General features: G+C 49.8%; 1 protein-coding gene across 1 annotated transcript in view; it reads left to right on the top strand.

The window, feature by feature from the left end:
* The first annotated feature begins 617 nt into the window (after positions 1-617).
* RAB6B (RAB6B, member RAS oncogene family) overlaps positions 618-26,084 on the top strand; it is a 28,975-nt gene continuing 3,508 nt past the window's right edge. Inside the window, exons 1-5 of the mRNA XM_080819011.1 lie at positions 618-670; positions 21,490-21,543; positions 21,741-21,846; positions 23,463-23,574; positions 24,577-24,670. Of these exons, the coding sequence (XP_080675137.1) occupies positions 641-670; positions 21,490-21,543; positions 21,741-21,846; positions 23,463-23,574; positions 24,577-24,670 (396 nt within the window). The 5' untranslated portion in view covers positions 618-640. The remainder of the gene's footprint in view (positions 671-21,489; positions 21,544-21,740; positions 21,847-23,462; positions 23,575-24,576; positions 24,671-26,084) is intronic.

Genomic DNA, 26,084 nt, shown 5'->3' on the forward strand with positions numbered 1-26,084 from the left:
AATTTACCCGGCAAGGTCCAAGGATGTTAAACATCCTGTGAGGAGCTAGACCCTCAGGCACACACTACAAAAACCAGTCCTGCCCTTGAGCCACTAGGGGATAGTCCATTTACTCCCACTGCCCCCCCTCCAGTTCCTTGGAAAGCCACCCTCCTCACCAGTCCCCAGGCTGAGTGAATGGGGGAAAAGAGCATGCCTCCACCCCAGCTTGTGGCCAATGGCAAGGATGTATTTCCAGGTGGACGCAGGCCCAAGTGAGCAGGACATCTTGTCTTGCACCGGCTTGCTCTGATTCTTCATATATGATTTCGGGGGTCAAAGAAGACCCGGGTGTGGGTAGTAAGACTTCTTTGGGGCAGGGGCGGCCTCCTGCTTGGTGCTGATAGGAACTCCCCTACAGCCCACCTGGTGGAGCCTTGGCCACCTCACCACGGGACACCCATGTGGGACAGACTCCCTGTCCGGGGGTCTGCCTCCTCTTTCCGTTTCCGCATTTCCTCCTTTCCTCTGTGCTTTTTTGGTTCCTTATCCATTTGCTTCACATGATATATGTTTTGAGAAGTCTAGCATACCTGCTCCAGCTGAACCCCTCTCTTCTTGTTGTTTTGCAGTCGGGAAGACGTCTCTGATCACACGGTTCATGTATGACAGCTTCGACAACACATACCAGGTGAGGTCCTGGGTGCCCCTGCCTCCCCCACCGTGTCTGCAGCCAGGATGACCGCCTAGACACCATGCCAGCATCTGTTTTGTCTCAGAAGAGCTTCCCCTCTGTGTGCTGGGCCCAGCCCACTAAAGACCCAGAGCCCTTTTGAAAGTCCAGACCTTAATAAAGGAAATGCTTCCAAGAGGAAAATTCTAGAAACAGAGAGGACATGTTTCAGTCTCTGTTCTCTTGCTCCCCATGGGCAGGTCTAAACCACCATACTGTTTGGTTACTTGGAGTGTCATCATGTAGAGGAGAGTGGATAGACAAGATGTAAAATGAAGGAGATGAAAATTAGAGCAGTAAGAGAACTTGCTCCTCAAGCATGGTTATGTTGGCCCACCCCTGCACACAGGGGCATGTGTGCACGTGAATATGCACAGTGGCTGAGGTACTTCCATCCTGGAGAAGCTGGTTGTGATGGGCTTGCACTGCTCTGTGAGGGTGGGAGGCTGGGCAGAGTGACCTCTGTGGCTCCTGGCTCTTGAGAGGGGTCTGGGGCCAACCAGTGGCCCAGAGGTGGCTCCAGTAAGCCCATAGACTAAGCTCCTGGGACTCACTAACACTGCACTCTGCTGGCATTACTTGTGAGTCTGGAGGATTGTGCAGATAAAGAAAGTTTCCCCTGCAACTATAGCTTTTTGTAAAATGCACAAAATTGAAAATATTTCAACTATGTTTAAGGGGAAAAAAAGATATTTTCTTCCTTAACAAAAGGACAAGTAATCATTTTCTAAGCCAGTGGGTTCTGTAAGCTATGAGTTCCAAGAGATGTTAGCTGGTGTCACTTGAGAAGGAAAGGTAGGGATGAAGGTTCGGTGCTTATACAGATGCAGGGAACACTGGTATACAAAAGTCAATCGACTTTCCTGCTGCAGGACTTCTCAAGGCTTTTACTACATCGATAGATGGTTTTGATTTGCTGAAAGAGGGATATAGTGTGTAGGATCTCCCAGCGGTGTTTGATCATGGGATCCTTTTGTTCCCGAGTCCTCAGAGGACACGTATTTATAGCACAAACTGGGGACCACTGTGCTAAGAGGTCCCTCTGCTTCCCCAGACTTACAGAGGATATGGAGCACAGCTCAAGGCAAATGACAGGTCTGTGTCTGCTCCTTAGTCTGTCTGTCTCCCTCAGGACCAGTCATCATCTTTGCCTCAAATACACTCTTCTCTGCCTCCTTTAATTCCCTGCTTTTCCTCTGCTGTGTCTGAAACACCAGATAACTAATGGCCTTGGGAAGGGTTGACAGAGGATAAGAACATGTGGCTCTCAGAGGGGGCCCTGAATTCTCTGTAAAACCCTGGGTAGTGGCTTTAGAACGTCTGTCTTGGCCACACTTTGTGTTCTCTCCAGGCCAGGGCTTCCCAGAGGCCTCCCCGTAAGGGAATTCTGCCACGTCAGTCTTCCCTTGAGATTACAGTTCTAATGCACTTCAGTTCTGAAGTCTAACTGGATATGCATTTATTTGTGTGTGTGCGTGTTTGTATGCAAATGACCTGGCAGATATTATTTTGATTATTTGATTTTTTAAAAATTCTAAGTTATTTATAATGCCTCTTATTGGTGTCCCACTGAAAACAATGGGACTCTTGGCTGGCTGCTGTTCTGGGCGCTGGGTAGCAGCAGCTGTGGCCCCGGGGCCTTTGCAGTGACTATGACTCTCGTGGGCATGGATCAAGGCCTCAACTCCTCCCCAAGTCCTTTGAGTTTCTCAGAATCTCCTCCTACCTCCTCTCCGGTGTCCTCTCCTATGGCCTCCTGCTTGACCTGCACCCTTTGGTCCCACGGTTCTCTCTGCTTGCTGCTCCCCACATGAGCAACAGTCGTGCCTCCGCACTTTGGCTCATAGTGTCACCTCAGCTGGAATGACCTTCCCCCTCTGCTTCTCTGCTGTGAGAAAGTCTTCTGGCTCATCAAGACTCTGAGCACCTGTCTGCTCTGCGGGTGGGGCCCTCCCCCTTCCTTCTACTCTGGAGCCCTCTGCCCCAGCACGTTATCCTTAGGCCTCGTTTAGTCTCCCAGTTCCACAGGAACTCCTGTGTGCTCTGGCTCCTTGGACAGGCTCTGCGTTTGACTGAGGCCAGCACCCCTCAGATCTGCCCCTGCATTCATAGGCCCAGCACTGGGCCTGGACGTCGCTGGCGTCAAGTGCCTACTGGCACCAGAGCGGCTCGGAGGGGCACTCTCTGCCTTGGTTTTCAGACCCCACTGGGCCAGGAGGCCACAGAGGCCAGATGTCTTAGTGTGAAGGAGAGAAAGCCCAAAGGGAAGCAAGACCTTGCCCACCATAGGCTTTTTTGACTTTGTTATTGCAGCAGGTAGAATTTCTTTCCCAATGCTCTTTAAAATGGTAATTAGACTGGGAGGCCAGGGATCCAGTTCTGTGCATACACAGGCCATTTTAATGAACTCTCTGGAGAAAGAGGGGGAAATGGTATTGTTTATTTTGTTTATCCTAAGATGGTGGCAGAGACATTTGGGAAGTAGACAAGATCCCCAAGGGCTCTGGAGAATGTTGCTAGTTGTCCCTGGCCTCTGCCCACCAACCCCCTCAAACTTCCTCTCCATTAGCTGGCAGAGCCCCCTACCTCCTTGTTAGCTGAGACATTCAGTTCCCAGGACAGATTCATCCCTCCCTCACTCCCATCCTTTTATATGCCTCTGGTTCTGTCTCTCATCCCCTGTGTTTCTCATTCACTCATTCTGACAGCAGGTGTTTGTCTAGTGCCTTTTCTGAGTCTGGAGGGACAGTGGGAGACAATGGCCTGGCCACAGAATCTGGCCCTGTCCTCAGCCGGGGGACAGGGAGTAGGGGGCTCAACCTCATCCTGAGTGGCAGTGCGTGAGCCCCCCCCCTCCCTCAGTCTGGTGCTGGACAAGCCTGAGGCCCTGAGAGCCTGGCCTGAGGACTTGTGAGGACCAGGGGCACGCAGAGCTGTGTTTCCTTGTTCCACCCCTTGGAGGGGTCCTGTCTGCCTAGCAGGCCTTGGGGGATGCCACCTTGTCAGCTGGTGGGCCTCAGGAGACGGGGTCTCCTGCCACTCCTGCCTGGCGCAGCCCCTTGTTCTCCTCTTGACACGTTTGCTAACCAGCCTCTCACCACCCCTCCCACCCCCCCATCGAAATCCACTTACCTGATTAAGCCCAAAATCAAGACTTACAGCCTGGTGAGATGAACTCTGCAGTAATTCTCTTGTGTAGAACCCCAACTAGAAAACTGCTTTCAGAAGTTGTTGTAGAAGACACCTGCTGCTGCCTGCACTGTGATAAGACTTGACCCTCTGTCTAGGCCTGAAGAAACACACCTGCAGGCCTGGTCCTTGGGCCACCTTTTGGAAACCTGCACTATAACCATGATGAGAGGTTTCACGCCCCTGCAGCAGCCACTGGGAGGGTAGACCAGGATTTGGGAACAGTACTCTTCTGGGGTTTCTCATGGGTCTCTCAGAGGCTCTCTGTCTTGGCTGTACCTTAACATCACCTACGGGGGAGATGGCCCAGAGATCCATAGGCTGGCTCAGGCAGTAGTGGTTTTGAATCTCTGAGGTGACTGAGATGACCTTCTAGCCAAGGCCAGAGCCAGCAGCCCGTCCCTAGACCTCCTACCACAATACAAGTTAGGAGACGGCTGACCTAAGCCGCTGTTCCTAGGAGAGGGCCCCGGCCTGCTGGAGCTTACTCAGCTACCCCAGGAGCACAGGACCCTTCCTGAAGGACTGAGAGTCTTTGCCCATGCTGGGTCACTCCGGGGATCCCACAGAGCCTCTGGGAAAGGAACAGAACAGCAGTGACCGCTGTGCCGGCACAGGCCGAGGAGTGCCCGAGGAGCCCTCACCCCCTCAGCGATCTGCACTGTTGTTGCCGGCCGCTCTGCCTGAGGCTTTCCTCTCACCTCTGGGCTCTGGATTTGTTTCTGGGGCTGCCAGAGCAAATGACCACAAACTGAGTAGTTTTAAACAACAGAATTTAATTTCTCACTGTCCTGGAGGCCGGAAGTCTAGAGCCACACTCCCTCTGAAGTTTTGGGAGAACAAGCCTTCCTTGTGTCTCCCCCCAGCGTCTGGCAGCTGTAGGCCGCAGACCCTTGTTGTCAGGCTGCGAAGCTCCAGTCCCTGCCTCCGTCTTCATGCAGTCTTCTCCTCTCTGGGCCTCTGTGTGTCCTCTCCTCTTCCTAAAAGGACACCGCTCATTAGATTGAGAGACCTGTTCTAAATGCGGGGTGGTTTTTCATCTTGAGATTCTTAACTGCTTACATCTGCAAAGACCGTATTTCCGAATAAGGTCCCATTCTGAGGTTCCAGATGGACATAAATTTGGGATGGGACATTCTTCAGCCCACTACGGCACCTCCCAGTCTGATCCCAGTGGGGACCAGACCTTCTGGCCTGGACCTCGGCACCATCTGGAGCTTCAGACAAGGCAGGGGTTGGTGGTTGTTCTGGTGGGCACAGAAGGTCCTGCAGGGGAGCGTGGAACAGTTTGACTGTAGCTGTGCTGGAGGGAGGAATGATTATGTGCGGAAGAAGAAGCCTTTGTGGAAATCCCAAGTGTGATGATCCATCACTGTGTGTGTGTGGGGGGGGGGGAGGGGTCTGCCTATGGCAGTGGAGGATAAGAGTGGGGCCTTTGGATGGGTTATTGGCAGGCTGCATTTTGATGTTCATGGACCTTATGCACTTTTGCCTTTATAGGTACTTTGTTCCTTCCTTTGTTAAATATATATATATATATATATATATATATATATATACACACATATATACATATATATGAAATTATATTTTATGGCTGTTAAGAGAACATATAATCCCAACTAGATTCATTATTATATATTTTTATTATGTTCAGTTTTCTCTTGATTTTCAAAGAAATTAAAAGTCAAAAAATATTTTTATGGTCCCCTAAAAGTACCCTGGGCCCTAGGCTCTGAGCCTGCCCTGCCTTGTGGATACACATGCCTGGATGGTTGGGCCTGGGGAAGGCCCTGGAAGTTCAGAGGGACTTGGGCTCAGGAGGCAGGAAACAGAGAGCTATTGAGGGTTCCTACTGTGGGCACTGATGGGATCAAAGATTTCAGAGTTTGCAGGAGACAGATGCAGAGTGCTGGGCTGGGGCAGGGGTGATGGTTGCAGGTGGGGCTCACACAGACTTGGATGCCACTATGTGGGGCAGAGCAGAGAAGGGCAGGGAGGAGTGTGATGGAGCAGTTATGCAGGGCCACGTGGGAGGTGAGTGAGGGGCCTGGGCCAAGGACAGAAACACCAAGGGCAGTGGAAGGCATGAGTGAACAGAGAGAGTCCGTGGGATGCAGAAGAGGGAGCCGCTGAAATGGGCCCTAGGTTTCTGTCTAGATACCTGTGAAAACCATCAGTGCCATCAGGACCAAGAAAAACGAAGAGCTGAGTGGGAAGGAATAATGGAACAGCCAAGGGAAGGTGTTTGAAAATGACCATTATGTGGGGCGGACCTTCGAATGGTTGCATGGAAGCTGGATTCCTGAAGCCCTAAGAACTGATGAATTGTGGGTTGGAGTGTAGAAAGGAGGTGGGGGACCAGACGGAGGGGCCTCTCTTCACAGAATCTAAGATGCCGCCCATCCACATGGGGTGTTCCGGTAACTGCCCAGCACCTGGCGAAGACAGGGATAGGATCTTCTGCCCATGGTAGAGGTGGTCTAAATGGGGTCCCACACCAAGGAGACGGATGCAGCACGTCCCCTCTTACCTCAGCTCACTCTTCCTCCTCCAGAATGATGCTGCATGCCGAGGAGGTCTGGGGTAAGAGCCCAGCTCTGTCACTTAGCTCAGAGACTCTGGGCCGGCATCCTACTTTCTCAGTATTGCAATCTCTTTTTACCTGGAAATTATTTGGATAGGATTTAACCCCTAGACCTAGACCAGTTGCCTCTAACTTTAGCAGTAAGAATGTGGTTCATTTGTATTTCGACCATAGCTCATCACATGGGTCTTAAAGTCTAGATGATGGAAAACCATAGACCGATAGTACCGTTGGCATAGACGTGTGTCACAGTCTACTCTGTAGGGAAGCAGAACAGAACAAAAACTCACCAACAACAGCAACGGCTCTACCTCCAGCTAGGTCGATAGTGACAAGATGGCGCTAACAAGACCTCCCTAATGGAGTATCTGGCTAGGACATTGTGCCCCCATTTCCACCATCCCTGCATCTGCCCCTGGGCAGAGATTGGCAGCTCTGCCAGACGCTGCTGTGCTTCTGGCAGAACCTGGACCTGAAGTCCTCACTTAACTCTAGCAACCTGATGATTATATTATGTTCATAGAGTGGGGTTCCATCTTTGGAAACAGTAAGTTCTGTGGTCAAAATGGGAGGCAACAGTCCTATACAACAAAATGTCCCTGAACGCCCGGCCACTTGGCAAGATGACCATGCCTTCAGAGACCCGCTGGGGTGCCACCAGTCACCCACGTGCTCCATCTGGAAATGATCTGGTTCTGGACTGAGGGCACACCTGCCCTGGCTCTGACCTCTTGTCTTCCCTGCCCTCCTCTCCTCTTCCTGCCTCTCTTCTGTTGAGTGTATACAAATGAGGAATGCGGTCCCCTCCTAGTATGGAACGCTGACTAATGGTGGCTTGAGAAGAGGGGCTGAAGTTTTCCAGGAGCACGCAGTCACGGGGGGACTTGCAGGGGCACCGCTGCATGAGTGTGCTGTAGTCCCTGGGCGCTGGCTCCCACTCTGGTCCTCCTTCTGCTCTGTGGGTTCTCATCTGCATGCAGGCTGGCTGTTGCTGCTCCAGACATCACCTCTGCATTCAGGGCAGAAAAGGAAAGCAAGTGCTTCCCTGGAATGCCCGCGCCCTCTAGCAGACCGCAGCTTAAGTCTTATTGGCCAGAATTGGGTCACCCGATCACCCTTAGCCTCTGGAGAGCCTGGGAGAGCAGAAGATCACTTTGACCTTCTTTAGGCAAGTAGAGGAATAAGAGGTGACCGGTAGGTATTGGTGAGTCCACCAGCAGCGCCTGCTACGCTTTGTAAGTTAAAGGGGCTCATGATGCGTTCTCTTCCCCAGATGTCAGCAGTCTGTCCTGTTCACTTTGTAGGTGACCCTTAGATGGCTCTTAGACACCCTCAAAAGTCCACCACGTGGAGCATCTTTCGCCCTGTTAAGGAGAAGCCTTTTGTGCTTGGACCCTTTTGTGGCCCTCAGGCCACACATCCCTGGCCATCTGCGTGGCTTTGAAGGGACTGACTGATTCTGATGCAATTTAACCCCTATATAAGTCAGAAGGTACATACTGTTTGGTTGACCTTTCAGACCACAGGAGATAAAAGACCAATTGATACAGGTACTTAAATTGGGTGGTGACAGGCACAAGCCACTCTCTACTGGGAGGACAGTGGCCTTCAGACTGTGCAGACTCTGAGGCTGAAGTGGCTGAAAGAAGTCAGGTACCTGTGCCGTGGCCTTCTGAGTCAGCGTCTGCTCCCCCAGAGCGCAGTGCTGAGCTGCTGGCAAGGACAGACCCTGACCAGCATGTTTTCCAGAGGCTGCCACCTTCTTCCCCCACAGCGCCCACTTGCCAGTCTGAATCCGTAGTTCTGCCAGCCTCATTTGCATGCTAATTTGCATGACTCTACCCTATACTCTCATCTTATGGTTGGTGCAGAGCACAGACAGCAGCTTCATTGTCAAGGGCTTGTCATGCCCAGCTGCTTTCTGCCACTTGTGGATGCTTCCCCAGCCATGGGCCAAGGCTTGGCCAAGGCTAGAAAAAGACACACACTTCTTTTCAAGATTTCTCTTCCTGAGAAGAGTCTTGAGTCAATTTATGCAAATCACCATGCAGATTTCCACTGCAGACTTTATTACTGTGTCTTGTCAGAATGTCGATGCAAAATTATATTTCATCATAGAAGCACACAACAAAAAAGATGTCAACAAGTGCCTTAGGAAGCATCTCTTTTCTTGGGGATCCACTGGGCCAGTGGCTGTCTTGTGCAGAGGGAGATGTACAACGGACCATCATTCTGCACAGTGTCTGAGCCCCCGCTGACACTGTGTAATACCACCTTCTTCTGAAGTTGTAGACGCAGCTGGGAAATCTGTGTTTGTTAAGATTTCTCATAGTTTGTGTACAATGAAATGCCTGCCATTTTTCATAAGTAGTGCATTTTGTAAGCATGATACTACAGGAATAAATAGTGGAGTGCAGAGCGCAGCCCAGCCTCCTGGGGGACGGGCAGTAGGCAGCACAGCTGAGGACTCACAGCTGAGTCCATGGGGATCATGGACTGGCAGGAGAGCCCCTGAAATCAAGCCTGCTGCTCATGTGTCTTGATATCCTCTTTGCATTCCTGTGGCATAGTTACCAGCAAGACTAATTTATTTATAAGAGGAAATGAAGAACAGAGAATGCATACTTTGACTCAGACTTCATGACAAGCTGGAAGAGAGATGTGGTCTCCTTTAGAATCCAGTCAGCCTTTCCTACAGTCAGCCCTAGGAACACTAGTTTTTAATAAGGATGTTAATAAGGATTATAAGCACAAAGTTTTCTAGAGAAAGGGAGCTTGGGAAATGTTGGGTTCCGTGTAATTGTTCATGTACCTTCAGTGCAGGACTTCTCAGAAACTTTATTGTGCCAGTGTGTTTTATGGCTCTCCGCTAGGAGTTAGAACATGCAGCCTTTCTCAGAAACACTTGATTACAGTTTACCTTTGTCCTGTAGGTCACCGCATGGGGATGTATTTCCAAGAGCCAAGTCTGAGAAACGTGGGAGGGAGGGTCTTCTCTGTGGCAGGTTTTTACAGCTTCTCTCAGAAATGCTCTGGTCAGTTGGTCAGCCTTCATTTTTGTTTATGCAGAGTACCTGTGTGTAGTCTAACTCAAGTGATCTGCAGTCCTTCAAGGAGGCTATGATAATCCCCGTTTTAGAGAGAAGTAGTTCCCAATCCAGTGTTTTTCCCAGCCCATCACAGAGCACTGGCAGAGGTCACTGAAAACAGCACATGATCCCACCCAGGTCCGTTTGGTAAAGGTGGGGCACTTTGCTAGCTGCAGCTTCTGGACCTGGTCATGGTCAGCCCAGGGAGGCACTGAAGGAAGCCTGCATTTGCTGGCAGAAATCTGCCCTTGCCCCCTCCCCAAGAGCCTATGAAGTCTCCTGATCACTCCAGCCTCTGAGCCTCCTGGCAGCACAAGGGCCATGGGCATATCGTGGATCTGGGCTTTACCTTCAAAGCAGAAGTGATTCTCTCCCCATCCCACACAAGCACACCACACCCATTCCTACCGGCATACACATACTTACACCTGCAAATGAATATGTAGTTGCATGCACATGTGTGTATCTCCATTGTGCAGGGGTCTACCCACACATGCACACGTTCCCATCAACACACACACCCCTCTGTGACACGCGCTGGCCTTCAAGAGGGAGTGTGGGTTGTGGCAGGTAAGAGGGAATCACAGAGGATTCTGCCTGGGTGGCTAATTGTTCTTTTTGCTTGGTGTCCCCCATCATCCTGTCAGATAATTTCTGTTGTTCTGTTTTCACATTCGATGTTCCAGCTGTCATGTGCTGTCAAGCCTATCAGTGATTTTAAGATTTCAGATATTTATTTTTCAGTTCTAAGTTTGTATTTGGTTCTTCTTTATAGTTTCTCTTTCTCTGCTGAGATTTTCTTAAAATCTGCGCCTTGAGCATATTTCTCTATATACTTGAGCATAATTATATTAACTACTTTAAACTCTTTGCTACTTTCAGTATCTGGGTCACCTCAACGTTGGTGTCCACCTGTTCTCTTTTTTCTTGAATATGGTTTGCACTAAATATGCTGAGTACATCAAGATTTATCCTACACATTGTAATTTAGACTGTGGATTATGTTTGTTCCTTTGGAAGAGTATTGGTTGGATCCAGTTTCTCCATTTTCTTCCATGTAGTAGGCACCAAGTTTTAAAGTTTTATCAGATTTGTTTGCTTTGTTTTGTTTTCAGTTTTAGGTAGGCTGCTTGGGGTCTGCTTGGGTCAGTCAGAGATTCGGGCAGCTTTCATATGTGGAATTTGGAGTGCCCTCTCTGTGGCTATCTCATGTTTAGGATTTCCCACATTTTCTGGCTGTTGTGGTAGATTTGGGATCTGACTTGTTTCTCAAATAGCAAGTCTGTGGGTTTCTTGCCAAATTTTAGTGACCTCTGAGCTCCAGCCAGGGCTGCCCTCAGTCATAAAAGCAGGAATCTCACCCAGGGCTGTTCCCTTTTTTTAAGTTGACTCCCCACCAGTTTCTACCTGCTTTTGGTCCCTTTGCAATGCCTTCAGATAGTTGTTGGTTGTATTCTGCTCAGAGTTCATGATAGCAATCTGCAAGAGGCTTGGTCTGGTAGGAGCTCTGCCGTGAGGGAAATCAGAACTCTCCCATTACCTCCATCTGGGGCTTTTCTCCCCACATTTCCCATCCTCCACTACACCCCCATTTTCACCTGCTGGAAAGTTTGTATTCACTCGAGGACTTGTATAGTTCCTTCATCTTGCCTCAGGAAATCAGAATCAGGGTCCCCCTTCTCCTAGAGTCCTTCTCACTGCACTGGTCCTTTCCATCCATCAAGGACCACAGTTCTGTGTGCTGTAATCTTAGCTCCTCTACAGGGTTGGAAGTTCAAGGCTTAATCTGAAACTCTAAATAGGCATTAACCATGGGGAAGAGCATTCCAGGGGAGGGAATGGGTCCTCATGGGCAGGGACGGGGGCTCGTTCTGCTCTGGGCCTAACACATAGTAGGCATTCGAGGATGAGAAAGTGAATGAGTTATTATTTACTCGCAGTGTTTGCCAGAAAGGAGCTGCCCAGGGCCTGAGAGAGACGGGCTCCAGCTGGTGGTGGTGTGGGGCCAACTGCTTGTGCCTTGTGTCTGGGAAAATAGATGATGCCAGGGAGCTAGAGATTTCCTGGTTACCAAGGCCCAGCCAAGGCCATCTTAAAAGTTCTTGTTTTTACTCCCTCCTTAGAGAGCCTTCTTTTGTAGTTCTCGTTAAAATGCAAATGAAGTTCCTCTTAAGTGGGCTCTGCTGAACTATTATGGCTAATGACCATAAGAGTCTGACAATAAGAAGCCAGACACGATGTGACCCCCCTGCAAACCCAGCGACAGCTTCAGGGCACAGTGACAGCTTCAGAAATGAAGGGATTTCAGGAAGCAGAGAGAGTACAGCCAAGTAGTCAAAAGCAGAGGCTTTGCAGTCACAGAGACCTACGTTCAAATCCTGCTTCTGCCACACCGGGCACCTGTGTGACCTCGGTTTCTGGGTGAGCCTTGGTTTCCTCATGAACAGCACCATCTGCATACATGAGCATCTCCCTCTGTCTCTCACTCCAGGGAGGGAACGTGCCCCTCCTTCTGGATACCACAGCCTTCTCAGGCTGATTACAGCGCAAGCTCAGAGACTAGGCAGTTGTTTGCAAAACTTCCCTGCACAAATGAACTACCTGTAGGCTTCTCTGGAATCCTGGTCTCTGAAGCAAGTGGCCCATGCACTACATGTTGAGAATCACTGAATCCCTGGCCAGTAGGAGAGACTGGTATGAGATCTTCCCCGTTTCATACAGGAGCTGTGAAATGAGGGGCCCCGGGGCCAACCTGAGGGTGCAGAAAATGACTTGCAGAACAGGACTTGCAGAGGAGCTGAATCTGAATAGGTTTTAGCCACATGGAAGAACATTCCGAGGAGGGAACAGCACGAGATAACACTCAGAAACACAAAGTGACTTGTATGTGTGGTGTCTTGACCAGAGCATGGTCAGTAAAGTATAAAGTAACAGCTGGACATGAGAGGAAGTGAGGGCAGGCCCTGAACCGTTTGTAGACCAAGCGAAGCATTTAGACTGTTTCCTAGGGACAGCGGGGAGGGAAGTGACAAGATTTATGTTTTAGAAAGCTAACCCTGGTGCTGGATGACAGATTAGTTATAAGGGGGAGGGCCTGATGGCAGAGAGACCAGTTAGAAAGCTGTTGAGGTTATTCAGGTAGAGAAGTTGGAGGTCTGAACCGGGGCAGTGCTGGGGGGATGCTGAGAATGGAGAGCCGAAATGCTCCGGGGTGAAGCCATCAGCTCAGTGATTCTTCTGACATGAGGGAGCAGACGAGAGAGCAGGGACTCGGGAGGGCTCCCAGAGGCTTGGGCACCTGGGGTGGTAGAGGTGCCATTCATGGAGTGGGGAGAATTGAAGCTGGTTTGGAGGGAGATGGTGGGCTCTGTGTGGGACACACTGTGTCTAGGGAGATGTCTAGTGAACAGCTGGATGCCTGGACTTGGGGTGCAGGACAGAGGTAAGACCCAGGTTGTGGACTGAAGCTGGGAGAGTAATGAGGTCCCCTGACACAGGACAGGGAACGACAAGCAACATGTTAGAGAAAGGAACAAGTTCCTATGAGAGATCAATGAGGAACAGCAGTTAGAGAGGCAAGGAAGCCAGAAACAAGTAGTATCATGAAATGCAAAGGAAGAAGGTGTGTCAAGGAAAGGGATTGGTCATCAGGGTCAAGGGCATCAAGTAGAGCTTGACCTACGAGTGTCCTTACAGTTTGGAGATGAAATGGCTCTTGGCGGCCATAGCAAGAGCAGCTTCAGTGGGCAGAGGGCAGAAGCCATACCACCCTAGTCAAGCAGCAGGTGGGAGGGGAGGAAGTGGAGACTGGGTTTGGGGTCCTTTTCCAGAAAGCATATCATTTGAAGAGAGGTGAGAACTTGCTGAGTAGCTAGAGAAACATTTAGTGACAGGGACATGAGATTTCTGAGAATACTTCTTGGACAAAGGCAAAGAGTGAGTAGTGCATGAAAGATTGAAAATATAGAAAGGAGATGGCTGACAGAGCATTATCTGGGAGGAGGGGGCCAGGGACAAGGGGACCTACAGAGAGAGGCTGTCTTCGAACAGGAGGAACAAACACTCAGAGTCCAGAGGGATGTGGGGTAGGGCTGGACACTTGTAGACAACTTTGCAAATACCCTTTTCAGTCCTGGTTCTGCCACTTGCAGCTGTTGACCGTGGGCAAGTGACTCAGCACCTCTTACACTCAGGTGTCTTAGCAGTGGTGTTCACATACTGAGGAACATAGCTCATAACAGAGGTTATCAGGAGTACATGAAGTAGGGCATGTCAAGCACTCTGCACGATAGCTGGCAAAGGCTAAGTGCTCGGATGTTTCATCATTGTACTGTGCTTACTCCTGTTATTGTACTAAAGGTAAACACAAGGAATTGAAGTGCTTTAAAACTAATGTTGAAAAGTAGGATTTGAGGCCATTTCTGAGAGGGAGCCACACTGAGGACAGAAGAAGAGGGGAGAATGTTATGAACTATTGCTGATGTGGATGGAAGTTAGGTGGTGATCAAGGACAAGTCACCTGTTTTTATATTTACCCATAGATTTACCATTTGTGGTGCTCTTCTGTTCCTTCTTTAAAGATGCAAATGTCCATCTGTGACATTTCCCTTTAGCCTAAAGTATTTCTCATAATTAAGACCCACTGGTGACAGATTATCACAGCTTTCCCTTATCTGAAAATGTTTTGTTTTTTATTTCTGAACAAAAGTGACGCTGGCTGTGGAATTGTAGGCTGACATAATGGTGGTGGAGATACTGTTTCTTTTGGAACTTGATTCTTTTCCACTGTCTTCTGTCCTCCATTGTTTCTGATGAGAAATCAACCATCATTCTCGGCATTATTCCTTTGTACATAATGTGTCTTTCTGTTTTCTGGCTGCTGTCAAGGTTTTCTCTGTATCTTTGGTTTCAGTAATTTGACTATGACATGTCCACATGTGGTTTTCTTTGTATTTATCGTGTTCTAGGCTCACTGAGCTTCTTGGTATCGTGGGTTGATGTTTCTAACCAAATTGGAGAAAATTTTAACTTATTTTTTCAAAAATCTTTTTGCTGATTCTGTCTATTCTCATTATGAGGCACCAGTTGCATGTATAGCAGATCACTTGATACTGTCCTAGCTGTTCAGGAGACTTCGTTTTTATTGTATCTTTTTTCTCGCTGTGCTCCAGTTTGAACAGTTCATTTTAGCCTGTCTTCAAGTTCACTGACTTTTCTTCTGCAGCATTTGAGCTGTTGTTACAGAAATCCTGTGCGTTTTTATTTCAGGTACTATATTTTGTAGTGTTGAGATTTTCAGTTTTTGTTTTTAGAATTTCCATGTATCTCTTGAAATTCATCATTCATCTTTTCCTTTGTATTTTTAACATATATATAACAGCATTTTGAAGCCCTTCGCTGCACATCCAGCATCTGGTTCATTTGGGGGTCTGTTTTCTTGATTATGACTTGAATTTCCTCCTCTTCACTTGCCTAAACCTTGTTTTATTGCGTAGTAGACATTGCAAAAATACTGGAGATACCTGCAGGTTTGGTTCCAGACCATGACAGTATGAAGCAAATGAATTCTTTGGTTTCCCAGTGCATATAAAAGTTATGTTCATACCACACTGTAGTCTATTAAGCATATAATAACATGACTAAAAAATAACATACATAACTTAATTTCAAAAGCTTTATTGTTATAAAATGCTAACCATCATCTGAGCTTTCAGCAAGTTGTAATCATTTTGCTGGTGGAGGGTCTTGCCTCACTTTTGGTGGCTGCTGACTGATCAGGATGGTGATTGCTGAAGGTTGGGGTGGCTCTTAAAATAAGACAACAAGGAAGTTTGTCACAGCAGTTGACTCATTGATAAACGATTTCTCTGTAGCATGTGATGCTGTTTGATAGCATTTTGCCCACAGTAGAACTTGTTTCACAATTGCAGTCTGTGCCCTCAAACCCTGCTGCCTCTCTATCAGCGCAGTTTATGTGGTATTCTCAGTCCCTGGTCCTCACTTCAACAATCTCCACAGCATCTTCACCAGGAGTAGATGCCATCTTAAGAAACCCTTTCTTTGCTCATCCATAAGAAGCAACTCCTCATCCGTTCAAGTTTTTCGTGAGACTGCAGCAAGTCAGTCCCGTCTTCAGGCTTCATTTCTAGATCTCCTGCTATTTCTACCACATTGGCAGTTAACTTCCTCCACTGAAGTCTTGAACCCTTCAGAGTCATCCATGAGTGCTGGAATCAACTTCCAACCTCTTGTTAATGTTTATATTTTGACCTCTTCCCATGAATCACAAGTGTTCTTAATGGCATTTAGAATGGTAAATCCTTTCCAGAAGGTTTCAATTTACTTTGCCCAGATCCATCAGAGGAATCACTGTCTGTGGCAGCTAAAGCCTTACAGAATGTATTTCTTAAGTAACAAGACTTTAAAGTCAGAATTACAACTTGGTCCATGGGCTGCAGGATGGATGTTGTGTTAGCAGGCACAAAAACAACATTAATCTCATTGTACATCTCTATCAGAGCTCTTGGATGACTGGGTACATTGTTAATCAGCAATAATTTTTTTTTAAGATTTTTATTTATTTATTTGACAGACAGAAATCACAAGTAGGCAGAGAGGCAGGCAGAGAGAGAGGAGGAAGCAGGCTCCCTACAGAGCAGAGAGCCCGATGCGGGGCTTGATCCCAGGACCCTGGGATCATGACCTGAGCCAAAGGCAGAGGCTTTAACCCACTGAGCCACCCAGGCACCCCCCAGCAATAATATTTTGAAAGGAATCCTTTTTGCTGAGCAGTAGGTCTCAACATTTAGTATTGGTATTAGTATTACAATATTTAGTAAACCATGTTGTAAATAGGTGTGTCATCCATGTTTTATTGTTCCATTTATAGAGCACAGGCAGAGTAGATTTCGCATAATTCTTTAGGACCCTAGGATTTTGGAATGGTAAATGAGCACTGGCTTCAACTTAAAGTGACCATCTGCACTGGCCCCTAACAAGAGAGTCAGCCTATCTTTTGGAGCTTAGAAGTCGGGCACCAACTTCTCCTCTCTAGCTACGAAAGTCCTAGGGGCACCTGGGTGGCTCAGTTGATTAAGCATCTACCTTCAACTCAGGTCATGATCTCAGGGTCCTGGGATAGAGCCCCACACTGGGCTCTCTGCTCAGTGTGGAGCCTGCTTCTCCTTCTCCCTCTGCCCCTCCCCTTCACTTGTGCTCTCTCTCTCAAATCAATCAGCCAGTCAATAGCTAGCTAGATGACCCTAGATGACATCTTTGCATAAGACTGCTTTGTCTACCTTAAAAATCTGTTACTTAGTGCCGCCACCTTTGCAAGTTATCTTAGCTCAAGCTTCTGGATCTCTTGCTGCAGCTTCTACATCAGCACTGGCTACTTCCCCTTGCACTTTGATGTATGGAGACGGCTGCTTCCCTTAAACCTCTGCTGACTTCATTCTTCTGCAGCTTCCTTATCTCTCTTAGCCTTCATAGAATTGAAGAGAATTAGGGCTTATCTCTGTATTTTACTTTGTCTTAAGGGAATGTTGTGGCTGGTCTGATCTTCTGTTCAGACCACTAAGATTTTCTCCATATCAGCAATAAGGTGGTTTCATTTTCTTATGGCCGATCTGTTCACTGGAGTAGCACTTCTAATTTCCTTCAAGAACTTTTCCTTCGTTCACAACTTGGCTAACGGTGTGGTGCAAGAGGCTTAACTTCTAACCTATTTCAGCTTTTGACATCCTTTCTAACTAAGCTAAATCATTTCTAGCTTTTGATTTAAAATGAGAGATGTGCAACTCTGCCTAGAGGCAATGACTGCAGGTCATTAATTGGCCTGATTTCCATATTCTTGTATCTCAGGGGATAGGGAGGCCTGACGAGAGGGAGAGATGGAAGAATGGCCAATTGCCGTGGAGTAGTCAGAATACACACAACATTTATCGATTAAGTTCACTGTCTCATATGGGTGCAGTTCATGGCATTCCAAAACAATTATAATAGTAACACCAAAGATCACTCATCACAAGAGTACCATAAAAAATGTAATAATGATAAAAATTTTGAAGTATGAGAATTATCAAAATGTGACACAAAGAAATAAAGTGAGCAACCGTTATTGCAAAAATTGCCCCAGTAGACTTGCTCTACACAGAGTTCCCAGAGACCTGCAATTTGTGAAAAACCATTATCTGCAAAGTACAATAAAGTGAAGCATGGTAAAATGAAGTGTGCCTATAATAAGTTATAGAGATTCCTAGGTTCTGTTACTTTCTTCTGAAGAGTGTTGAGTTTTATTTTAATAGGCAATTAAATTATGGACAGCTAATCTTTTTGGGAGGGGGTAGGGGGACAGGGATTATCTACCATGTTTAAATTTTGTTAAGATAGGTCACTTTTGGCTTTTCCCTCAGTCTTCTGGTGTGACCCTTAGTCCTGAGATGATAACCTTCCTCCCAAAGCCAGCCCTTGTGGTTTTCCCATGGAAAGCCTGAGGTGTTTACCAAGTCCTTCTAACTTAAATGATTAGGAAGTTAACCTCAGGGGAAGAAATTGATTAGATGTTGGATTGTACTTGGTTCTCTTTCCTTCCTTCAGAGATTGTAACCCCTCCATTTTCTGTCAGCTTTTGATCAGTCTTCAGTGCTTAAAAATTATTTCTTGTATTTCTCCACAGTTTTGGAATAGTTATCTGTGGGACGGTTAGTTTGATAGAAACTACACAGCCATTATTGGAAACTAAACATAGGAATATATTTTTGGGCCAAGCTGATGGTTTAGTCATTCCCAGGGACAATGCCTATGTTTTGGCAAGAATCTGTACAGCCATGGGAAGGTCTGCTGTGGCTCAATGGCCTACCTTGCTAGGTACAGAGTGGTCCAATTAAGGAATCAGAAGTCTCTCTGATGTGGAAGAAGCATGAAAGTGGGACGAAAGCGGGGCGAGAGCTGAAGAGGGAGGAGGTTGGCCTCTTCCAGACCGTTTCCTCAGTATCACTCATGTGGTCAGGCTTTTGTGAGGAGCGACGGAGATAAAGTGTGTGGGTGTCCAATGATGGTGTTTATGATTGTGGAGGCCACTGAGTTGAGCTTTGCTAAGGTTTGGTCCAAATGTCATAATTCTTGTCATGTCATCTGGTGACTTCTCAGTCCTCCATGGAAGTAGAAGTGGCTTGTGCCCACATGAAGTAGATTGGGGTTTTCATTGTTACACTGTCCTCAAGAATATCACTGTGTCCATGCTGCTTACCTTTGAGGGATATGTTTCTCCATGGTTCTTTGCTCTATTGGTTAGACTGTTGTTAGTCTGTGTTAAAAGAAACCAAAATAATAGTAGCTAAAGCAAAATAGAAGTTCTGTTCACTCTCACCCAACAGTGTGGGTGTAAGCAGTCTAGAGCATTGAGGTAGCTCCCCTGGGTCAGGGACTCAGGCTTCCTCCATCTAGTTGCTCTATCACTCCTCTATCACCTTCATCTGGATGGCCCAGTATGACTCACCACCATCTCTCTACCTGTCTTCATTCTAAGCCACAGGAAAGGGAAAGAGGGCAGCTGTAAGCATGTCACCACATTCCATCCCCCCATGAAGGACCCATCCCAGGAGATGCATACATCACTTTTACATCCCACTGACAAGACTTTAGCCACCTACCTGCAAAGAAAGCTGGGAAATATCACCTTTATTTGGGGCAGCCATTGACCCATCTACACATCTAGAATCCTATTACAGTGGAAAGGGACACTGCATATGGAGGACAGCCAGCAGTCCCTGCCACCAGTCCTTGAGGTCATACACCCAGTTTTTAGCTCCAGGATCACTTTTCTGAAGGAGCTTGGCACTCCCTGGGGAGTCCAGGGAGCACTGATGAAGTGAGAGATTTCCACCTGGTCTGCACATTTCTCCTTAAAGGTATGCGAAGATAAGGACTGTTGCACTTCATTCATTAGTGATTGTTATATGAGTTAAGGAACAAGGCTGGGTCCACAAGCCACTTGTCAATTCCAGACTTGCTGCCCAGTGACTACACCACGTAGGAAAGGTGTGCCAAGCTGGGGTAGAAAGAGCCCAAGTGTTGCGAAGCTTTTGGTGCCAACCCTTCCAGCTCTGCCCCTGGCTTGTAAAGGCACACTAGGTGTGTACCCTCTAACTTCCCTGATCTTTCATCTCCAGAGGGGTTGGATTAGATTATGTCTAAGGTGCGTATCTAGCACCCATGTTCTAGAATTGTGAGATGCCTCGACACTCCACAACTTTGCATTAAAGCAGGCTTCTGGGGGGATACAGCTACTTTAACTCCTTTGTGGAATGAGCTGGAGGTCCCAAAGTGCATGTATGCTTGCAGACAACCTGGGACCTGTGGATGTGGGTTTTTCTATTTCCTCGGGCTTCCCTGGGTTGTGGTTTTTGTAATCGGAAGTTGCTGCACAATTTCCCATACAATTAAGCTTATTTTTAGTCTTTTATTTTTGTTTCAAAATACTCTAGTTCTGGGGCACCTGGGTGGCTCAGTGGGTTAAAGCCTCTGCCTTCGGTTCAGGTCATGATCTCAGGGTCCTGGGATCAAGCCCCGCATCGGGTTCTCTGCTCAGCGGGAAGCCTGCTTCCCTTCCTGCTTCTCTGCCTACTTGTGATCTCTGTCTGTCAAATAAATAAATAAAATCTTTAAAAAAAAATACTCTAGTTCTACCTCTAGAACTATTATACTTTCATTGTAGAAGATGTGGAAAATAGAGGAAGTTAAAATGAGGGAAGCAAAAAAAAAAAAAAATTCCCATGATGTCATTATTCACACTGGTGTTATTAAGGCTTTAGTGTATTCCCTTCATTTTAGTATCTAAGAAAATATGAAGAATACTTCTACTTCAGTTCATCGCATTGGGGTCACACTATACATGATGTTTACAACCTTTTTTTCACTTGATAACCTATTTCCTCAAATCCTTAAATATTTTTCAAGAACATGATTTTAAATGGCTGCCAAGGATTCTAATCCCATGGGTGTGCCACACTGTACTGAGTCAGTGCCCTGGGCGCTCAGTCCGTGTCTGAGTCTTCGTTACTAGGAACTGCATAGCAGTGTCATCTCCATTTCACACCAACAGCATCTGAGCTCCTATCATAGATGCTGTGGGGCAGGTGAGCCCAGAGAGGTTGGGTGGCCTGCCCAAGGCTACACAGCGAGTGAGTGGTGGGTCCCAGCCATCTGGCCACAAGGCTGATGGCACCCTGCCCAGCTGCCTCTGTCCAAGGCCAGGAAAGAGCACAAAGGTGTGGCATAGGTGTGTTGGGGACAGTCGGCTCCTAATATGTTGGTTTGGGTACGAAAGAGTGTGCTTTCCCAGGCAGGTGCTGCTCCAGGTGGGTTGCGATGGCCCTGAGGAAGGCCACCTGCTCTCTGCTGCCCACACAGCAGCAAGCTGCCCTGCTCTTCACTCCATCCCTGCCTGCTGGAAGCAGAGATGACCCCAAGCCTGGGTGCCTGAGTCTCAGGAGCCTCGAGGGGAGGCTGTGAGTGTGGGAGGCAGGTGAGGCCAAGCAGGCTTGGGCTGGGAGACCGCCCAGCCCGTTCTCCTCGAGGGCCCCACCTGAGGAGGGCAGGAGATACACCTGCCAGTGGCCTTGACTCTGAGGAAGCCTCCTTACCTGGCTCTTGTCGCCTTCTCAAAGCACTTTTGTCACTCCCTGAAAACCTGTCCTCATCCTTACTTAACTCCAACCTGCTTCCTCTGAGAGACATGACTGGATTCACTGTTGAGTGTGGGGAGCAGGCAGGGACAGCAGAGCAGGACCTGCCTTAGGCTTGGCATGGGTGTCCCCTCTCTTGCTGGCTGTCACTGTCTGGATCACTGAGCTTTTGCCCCTTTGCCTGAGACCTTTCCATTTTAACCTTTCCTTGTTTTTCTCTAATAGGCAACCATTGGGATTGACTTCTTGTCAAAAACCATGTACTTGGAAGATCGTACGGTGAGTGCCTGACTTTAGAACCAGAAGCACAGGGAGGGCTCCTTTGGACTTAACCACCTGGAGCCTTTAGCCTGGCACCACCGAGAAACCCCGTGCCTACCACAGAGCTGGCAGTGCCCACATCACAGAGCCGGGGCCTTCCCCCAGCCCCACCCCACCATGAGGATTACCCTGACCCCCTGCTCTCTTTGTGACAGGTGCGGCTGCAGCTCTGGGACACAGCCGGCCAGGAGAGGTTCCGCAGCCTGATTCCCAGCTACATCCGGGATTCCACTGTGGCTGTGGTGGTGTACGACATCACAAGTGAGTTTGGGCCTTGGGTGGCAGAGGGAGGGTGGCTCACAGAGGCTCCAGGGTGTGTGTGTGTGTGTGTGTGTGTGTGTGTGTGTGCACGCACACACGCACATGTGTATGCTGTGTATGCTTGTCTTCTGACTGCAGGAAGACAGGTCCTTGCTGTAGGGGGTGAGCTGCCTTCGAACACCAGCATGGGTTCCAGCATCACCCTTCCTGGGACAGGCATGGGTGTATGGGATTGAACTGGCCCTGCCCAGAGTGGGGGCTGTGTGTAGAGGTGAGCAGAGATGAGGCTGGCCTGCTCCCACCCCTCTGTGCCCCCTTTAGCCCTGATGACCAGAAAGACCCTTATGGAGTGACTTGTGTGTGTGCATGTGTCAGGATGGGGGAAGACACTGGTCGCTGGGCCAGTCATGACCCAGCAGCCATGGTTTTGTCAGGTGGCATGCCAGCTCCTCTTAGGCTCTCCTGGGAGGGGAGGCCAAGCAGGTCTGGAGAGCCGAGGGTGGGCTGCACTTCCCACACAGTGTAGCTCTTCTGGCTGGGACAGCTGTTCCTGAGAGAACTGCACAGCCCTGAGGAAGACTTATGGTGTGGGGAGGGAGAGGGCCTGGTGCAGAGCCTCAGCTGCGCAGACAGGTGTAACAAAGCACACCTGGTTAGCCCTTGTGCTGTGCCTACACCTGTGCAGGGAGGACACCCGGGGTGCTGTCCACAGCACTGAAATCACATGGGGAAGCACGTGTACCCCACTGCTTTAAGCCCGCTGCCCCAGGCTCTGCCCATCTCCTCTCTCCATGCTTCCCTCTGACCACACACCCCCTCCACCTTGAGTACAGGTGGGATCTGGGCCCTTCAGCCTGGGTTTGTGCAGCCTGAGGTGAGCAGGAGGGAGAGCAGGCTGGGGGAAACTGAGGCTTCCTGGGACAGGCTTTCTCCCCACTCTCAGGTGCGTGGGCTGCTGAGTGGTGGGCATTGCCCTTGCAACCATTCCCCACGGTCTGTCACATCTTCTGACTGAGGAGAGGGCTGCCCTGAAATGGCCTTACCTCTCATGGCTGTTGTCTCTCCTGGGGCCACCTTACCCCTCCTCTTACTTGCAGATCGAGGGTTCTCTTCGGAAACTCTGGCCTTTCCCAGTTCCACCCCCCTCAGTGGGAGACCACTGTGTTGGGCCCTTCTTCCGCAGGAGCTGCTCTGGTTCCCCAACACACACACATGCACACCTGTTTCCGAGCTCAGCCAAGTCCAGTGCACCATTTCTCACACTCCGCTCTGCCCCCCAAAGTCAGGTCTGATTCTCAGGCAGGCCCCTAAAACCACTAGTCCATGTAGCAGATCATGACAGTGACCTTCCAACAGGGTGACCCCCACAACCCGGGGATTGTTCAGCAACATGAGGGTCTTTCAGGGCCCTGGGGCAGCAGCTGTCCAGACACACATGCTCCCCCCAGACACACATCCCACCCCCCCCCACCGCTAGAAGGTCCGCACTCACTGGTCTGGGTGTGAGGGTGCACAGTCCCCTCCCTCCTGCTCCTGGTTTCATGCTCCCTCCCACGTTTGCCCTCTACTGCTCAGGGTGACTCTCACTCTGTTGTCTCCCCACTTTCCACCTCTAGATCTCAACTCCTTCCAGCAGACCTCAAAGTGGATCGACGACGTTAGGACAGAGAGGGGCAGCGATGTTATCATCATGCTGGTGGGCAACAAGACGGACCTGGCCGACAAGAGGTAGGTGTGGGGGTTCAAGGTGCAGGGTGCTGGCGGGCCCAGCCTGCCCTCCAGTCCCCTGCAGCTCCTCCTGGAGAAGGAGTTCTGGGATGCAGGAGTGTTGAGTCTGTGCTTTTGACCTGTCCCCGTGCATCTGAGAAAGGTCCCCTAGGGACACTGGAGGCTTTGCGAGCACCTGGCAGACCCTTGCCCATGACAGCGGCTCATCTCTGAGGCCCCACCTTCCACGGTCTGCAGGGGCACTGCTCTTCGAGAGGGCTGCACAGCGGCTCGGGGTCTGGGGCCTGGCCGTGGCCACGGCGCAGCTGCAGACAGCAGTCCCTCGGGCCCCCATTGGCTTCTGCTTCTGCTTTGTGTCTCTGTCCCCACAAAATGCCTGTGCCCGTGAAAGGGCAGAATTTCCTGTCTGTCACTGAGTCTCCAGTGTGCAGACATGGCTGACTCGGGTGCTGCCTGCACCCATTCATTCACTCACATCCGGGGACCCAGCTTGGACAGCTAAAGCAACAGGTTCTGGACCGCTGTGCTTCTGAAGTGTCCTCTGACCAGCTACACGATGATCCGACTTCGAGCCTGCTTCATTTGAGGTCTGTCCTTGAAGTAAGGGAAATGGGACTCAAAGCCCAGTTCTACTGCTAAGTGTCTCTCCATACAACCTGCACGCAGTCACTTTTAACCTCACTGTCCTGTGGAGATGGGGACTGATGACACCACCCAAGGGGTGCTGTGTGGCTCGAAGAGCTTTCTAGACACAGATGCACACAACTGTTAGGATGGTTTACTGCCTGCCGCAGGGCCTGCTCCTGAGCTGGGAGGCACCACCATGGAAGGCCAACCAGACGGGGCAGGGGCAGGCTGGTGTCCTGCTGTGGCCCTGTGTCCTTCGTCCTGCACCCAAGACCTCCTCATCTGGACCTTAGTCCTGGACTGAGGCCTCCTTCTCTCATGCTGCTCCCTCTGCCTCTACCAGGGACTCATTTTCTCCTCTCCCCCTTCTCACAGGCAGATAACCATCGAGGAGGGGGAGCAGCGCGCCAAAGAACTGAGCGTCATGTTCATTGAGACTAGCGCCAAGACCGGCTACAACGTGAAGCAGGTAGGACGCACCTGGCGCTGATCTGGCCCAGGGGCCACATGTGGCTTCTGGCCTGGTCCTTCATGGGCCCATCTCCAGCTTGCCCTGAGGGACTAGTGCAGGTTGGGGCAAGCAATCAGAGCACCCTGAACTCCACCAAATGGGAAACAAGCTAACCTCTAGTGTTGGGAAAGCACGAGAGAGGGCAAGAGCACTCACTCTTGGGGGGTGGTGGTGTCTGGACCATGTCCTTGTTAGCAATCACACAGCAACCAGTCATGTGGCCTTATAACGTGCCGGGCATCCAGCCACCAACTTCCAGGTGAGAGAAGCAGCATCTCTCTAGCATCTTACCTCACTTAGGATGGGGGTGTGGGAAATTCAGTCCGACCAGCATTTGCGGGTTCATGCCTGGGGCTTGGCAAGTGCTCAGAGCTGTGGAGGGCCAGGTGGGCTTGGAGAAAGGAGCCCGCCCTGGTGCGGCTGGAGCTTACAGCGGGAGAAGCCTGGGGAATCACCACGGTCAGAGAAGCTGTGGAGGAGATTATGGCCAAGCCTCGAAGCCAGGGGCTTCCCTAGGTCCCTGGACCCCCAGGGGTGGGAGTGCGCAGCTCAGGGGCCTTGCGTTGGAGAGAGCCACCCCTCCATCTTCACGTGCCTCTGCAGCTCGTCAGCACCTCCTTCAGCCAGGAACATGGGCAGCAGGATGCTGCTGGCTTGGGCACAGTACAGATCCCAGCCGTTTTCTTGTCCCCTCGCGGGGCTACGGGTCTCTTGGCCTTTACACGCATTGCTGCTCCAGTTCATGGGGGTGATTAGACCTGCTGCCAGAAGAATGCTGGTGCATAACCAACTGGTGTCTTCAGAGATTTTCAAGTGTCTTTCAGTTCTGAATGGGTTTCTCCATACTCCTGAGTCACTGACGTCACCCACTTACGAGGAGACCGTAGGCTCAGCAGACTTCCAGGGAGGTCTCTGGTTCACAAGAGGTTAGGAGCCCCTGCCTTCAATGAAGAGAGGGGGGCTGTTCCAGACCAGGGTAGCATGTGAGCAGAGGTGCAGCAGGAGGGGTGCTGTGGCCTACGGAGGGGATTCTGAGTGCAGAGCCTGGCTGGGCGTGGTGTCTCTTCCACCCGGCCGGCCCCAGCAGCACCTGGGAGCACTACACAAGCTGCCCATCAGCTCTTGGCCTGGAGATAGAGGCAGTTCACCCAACAGGGGTGGTGTCCGTGGCACTGGGAAAGGTGGCAGAAGAGCAGAGAGACAGATGAGGGGCCCTCTAGTCCCCAGGCCTCAGTGCCTTCCTCCACAATTAGAGCGCCCTCAGTGTGGCTCTGCTCACGTCCATGCCCTTCCCAGTGCCACTGAGGTGTCTCTTGGAGCAGGAGCTACCTGTCCCTGGAGGCATGTTGGAGGCAGTGGGTTGCTGCTCTCT

The sequence above is a fragment of the Martes martes genome (assembly GCF_963455335.1).
Source record: "Martes martes genome assembly, chromosome: 1".
NCBI classification, from domain to species: domain Eukaryota; kingdom Metazoa; phylum Chordata; class Mammalia; order Carnivora; family Mustelidae; genus Martes; species Martes martes.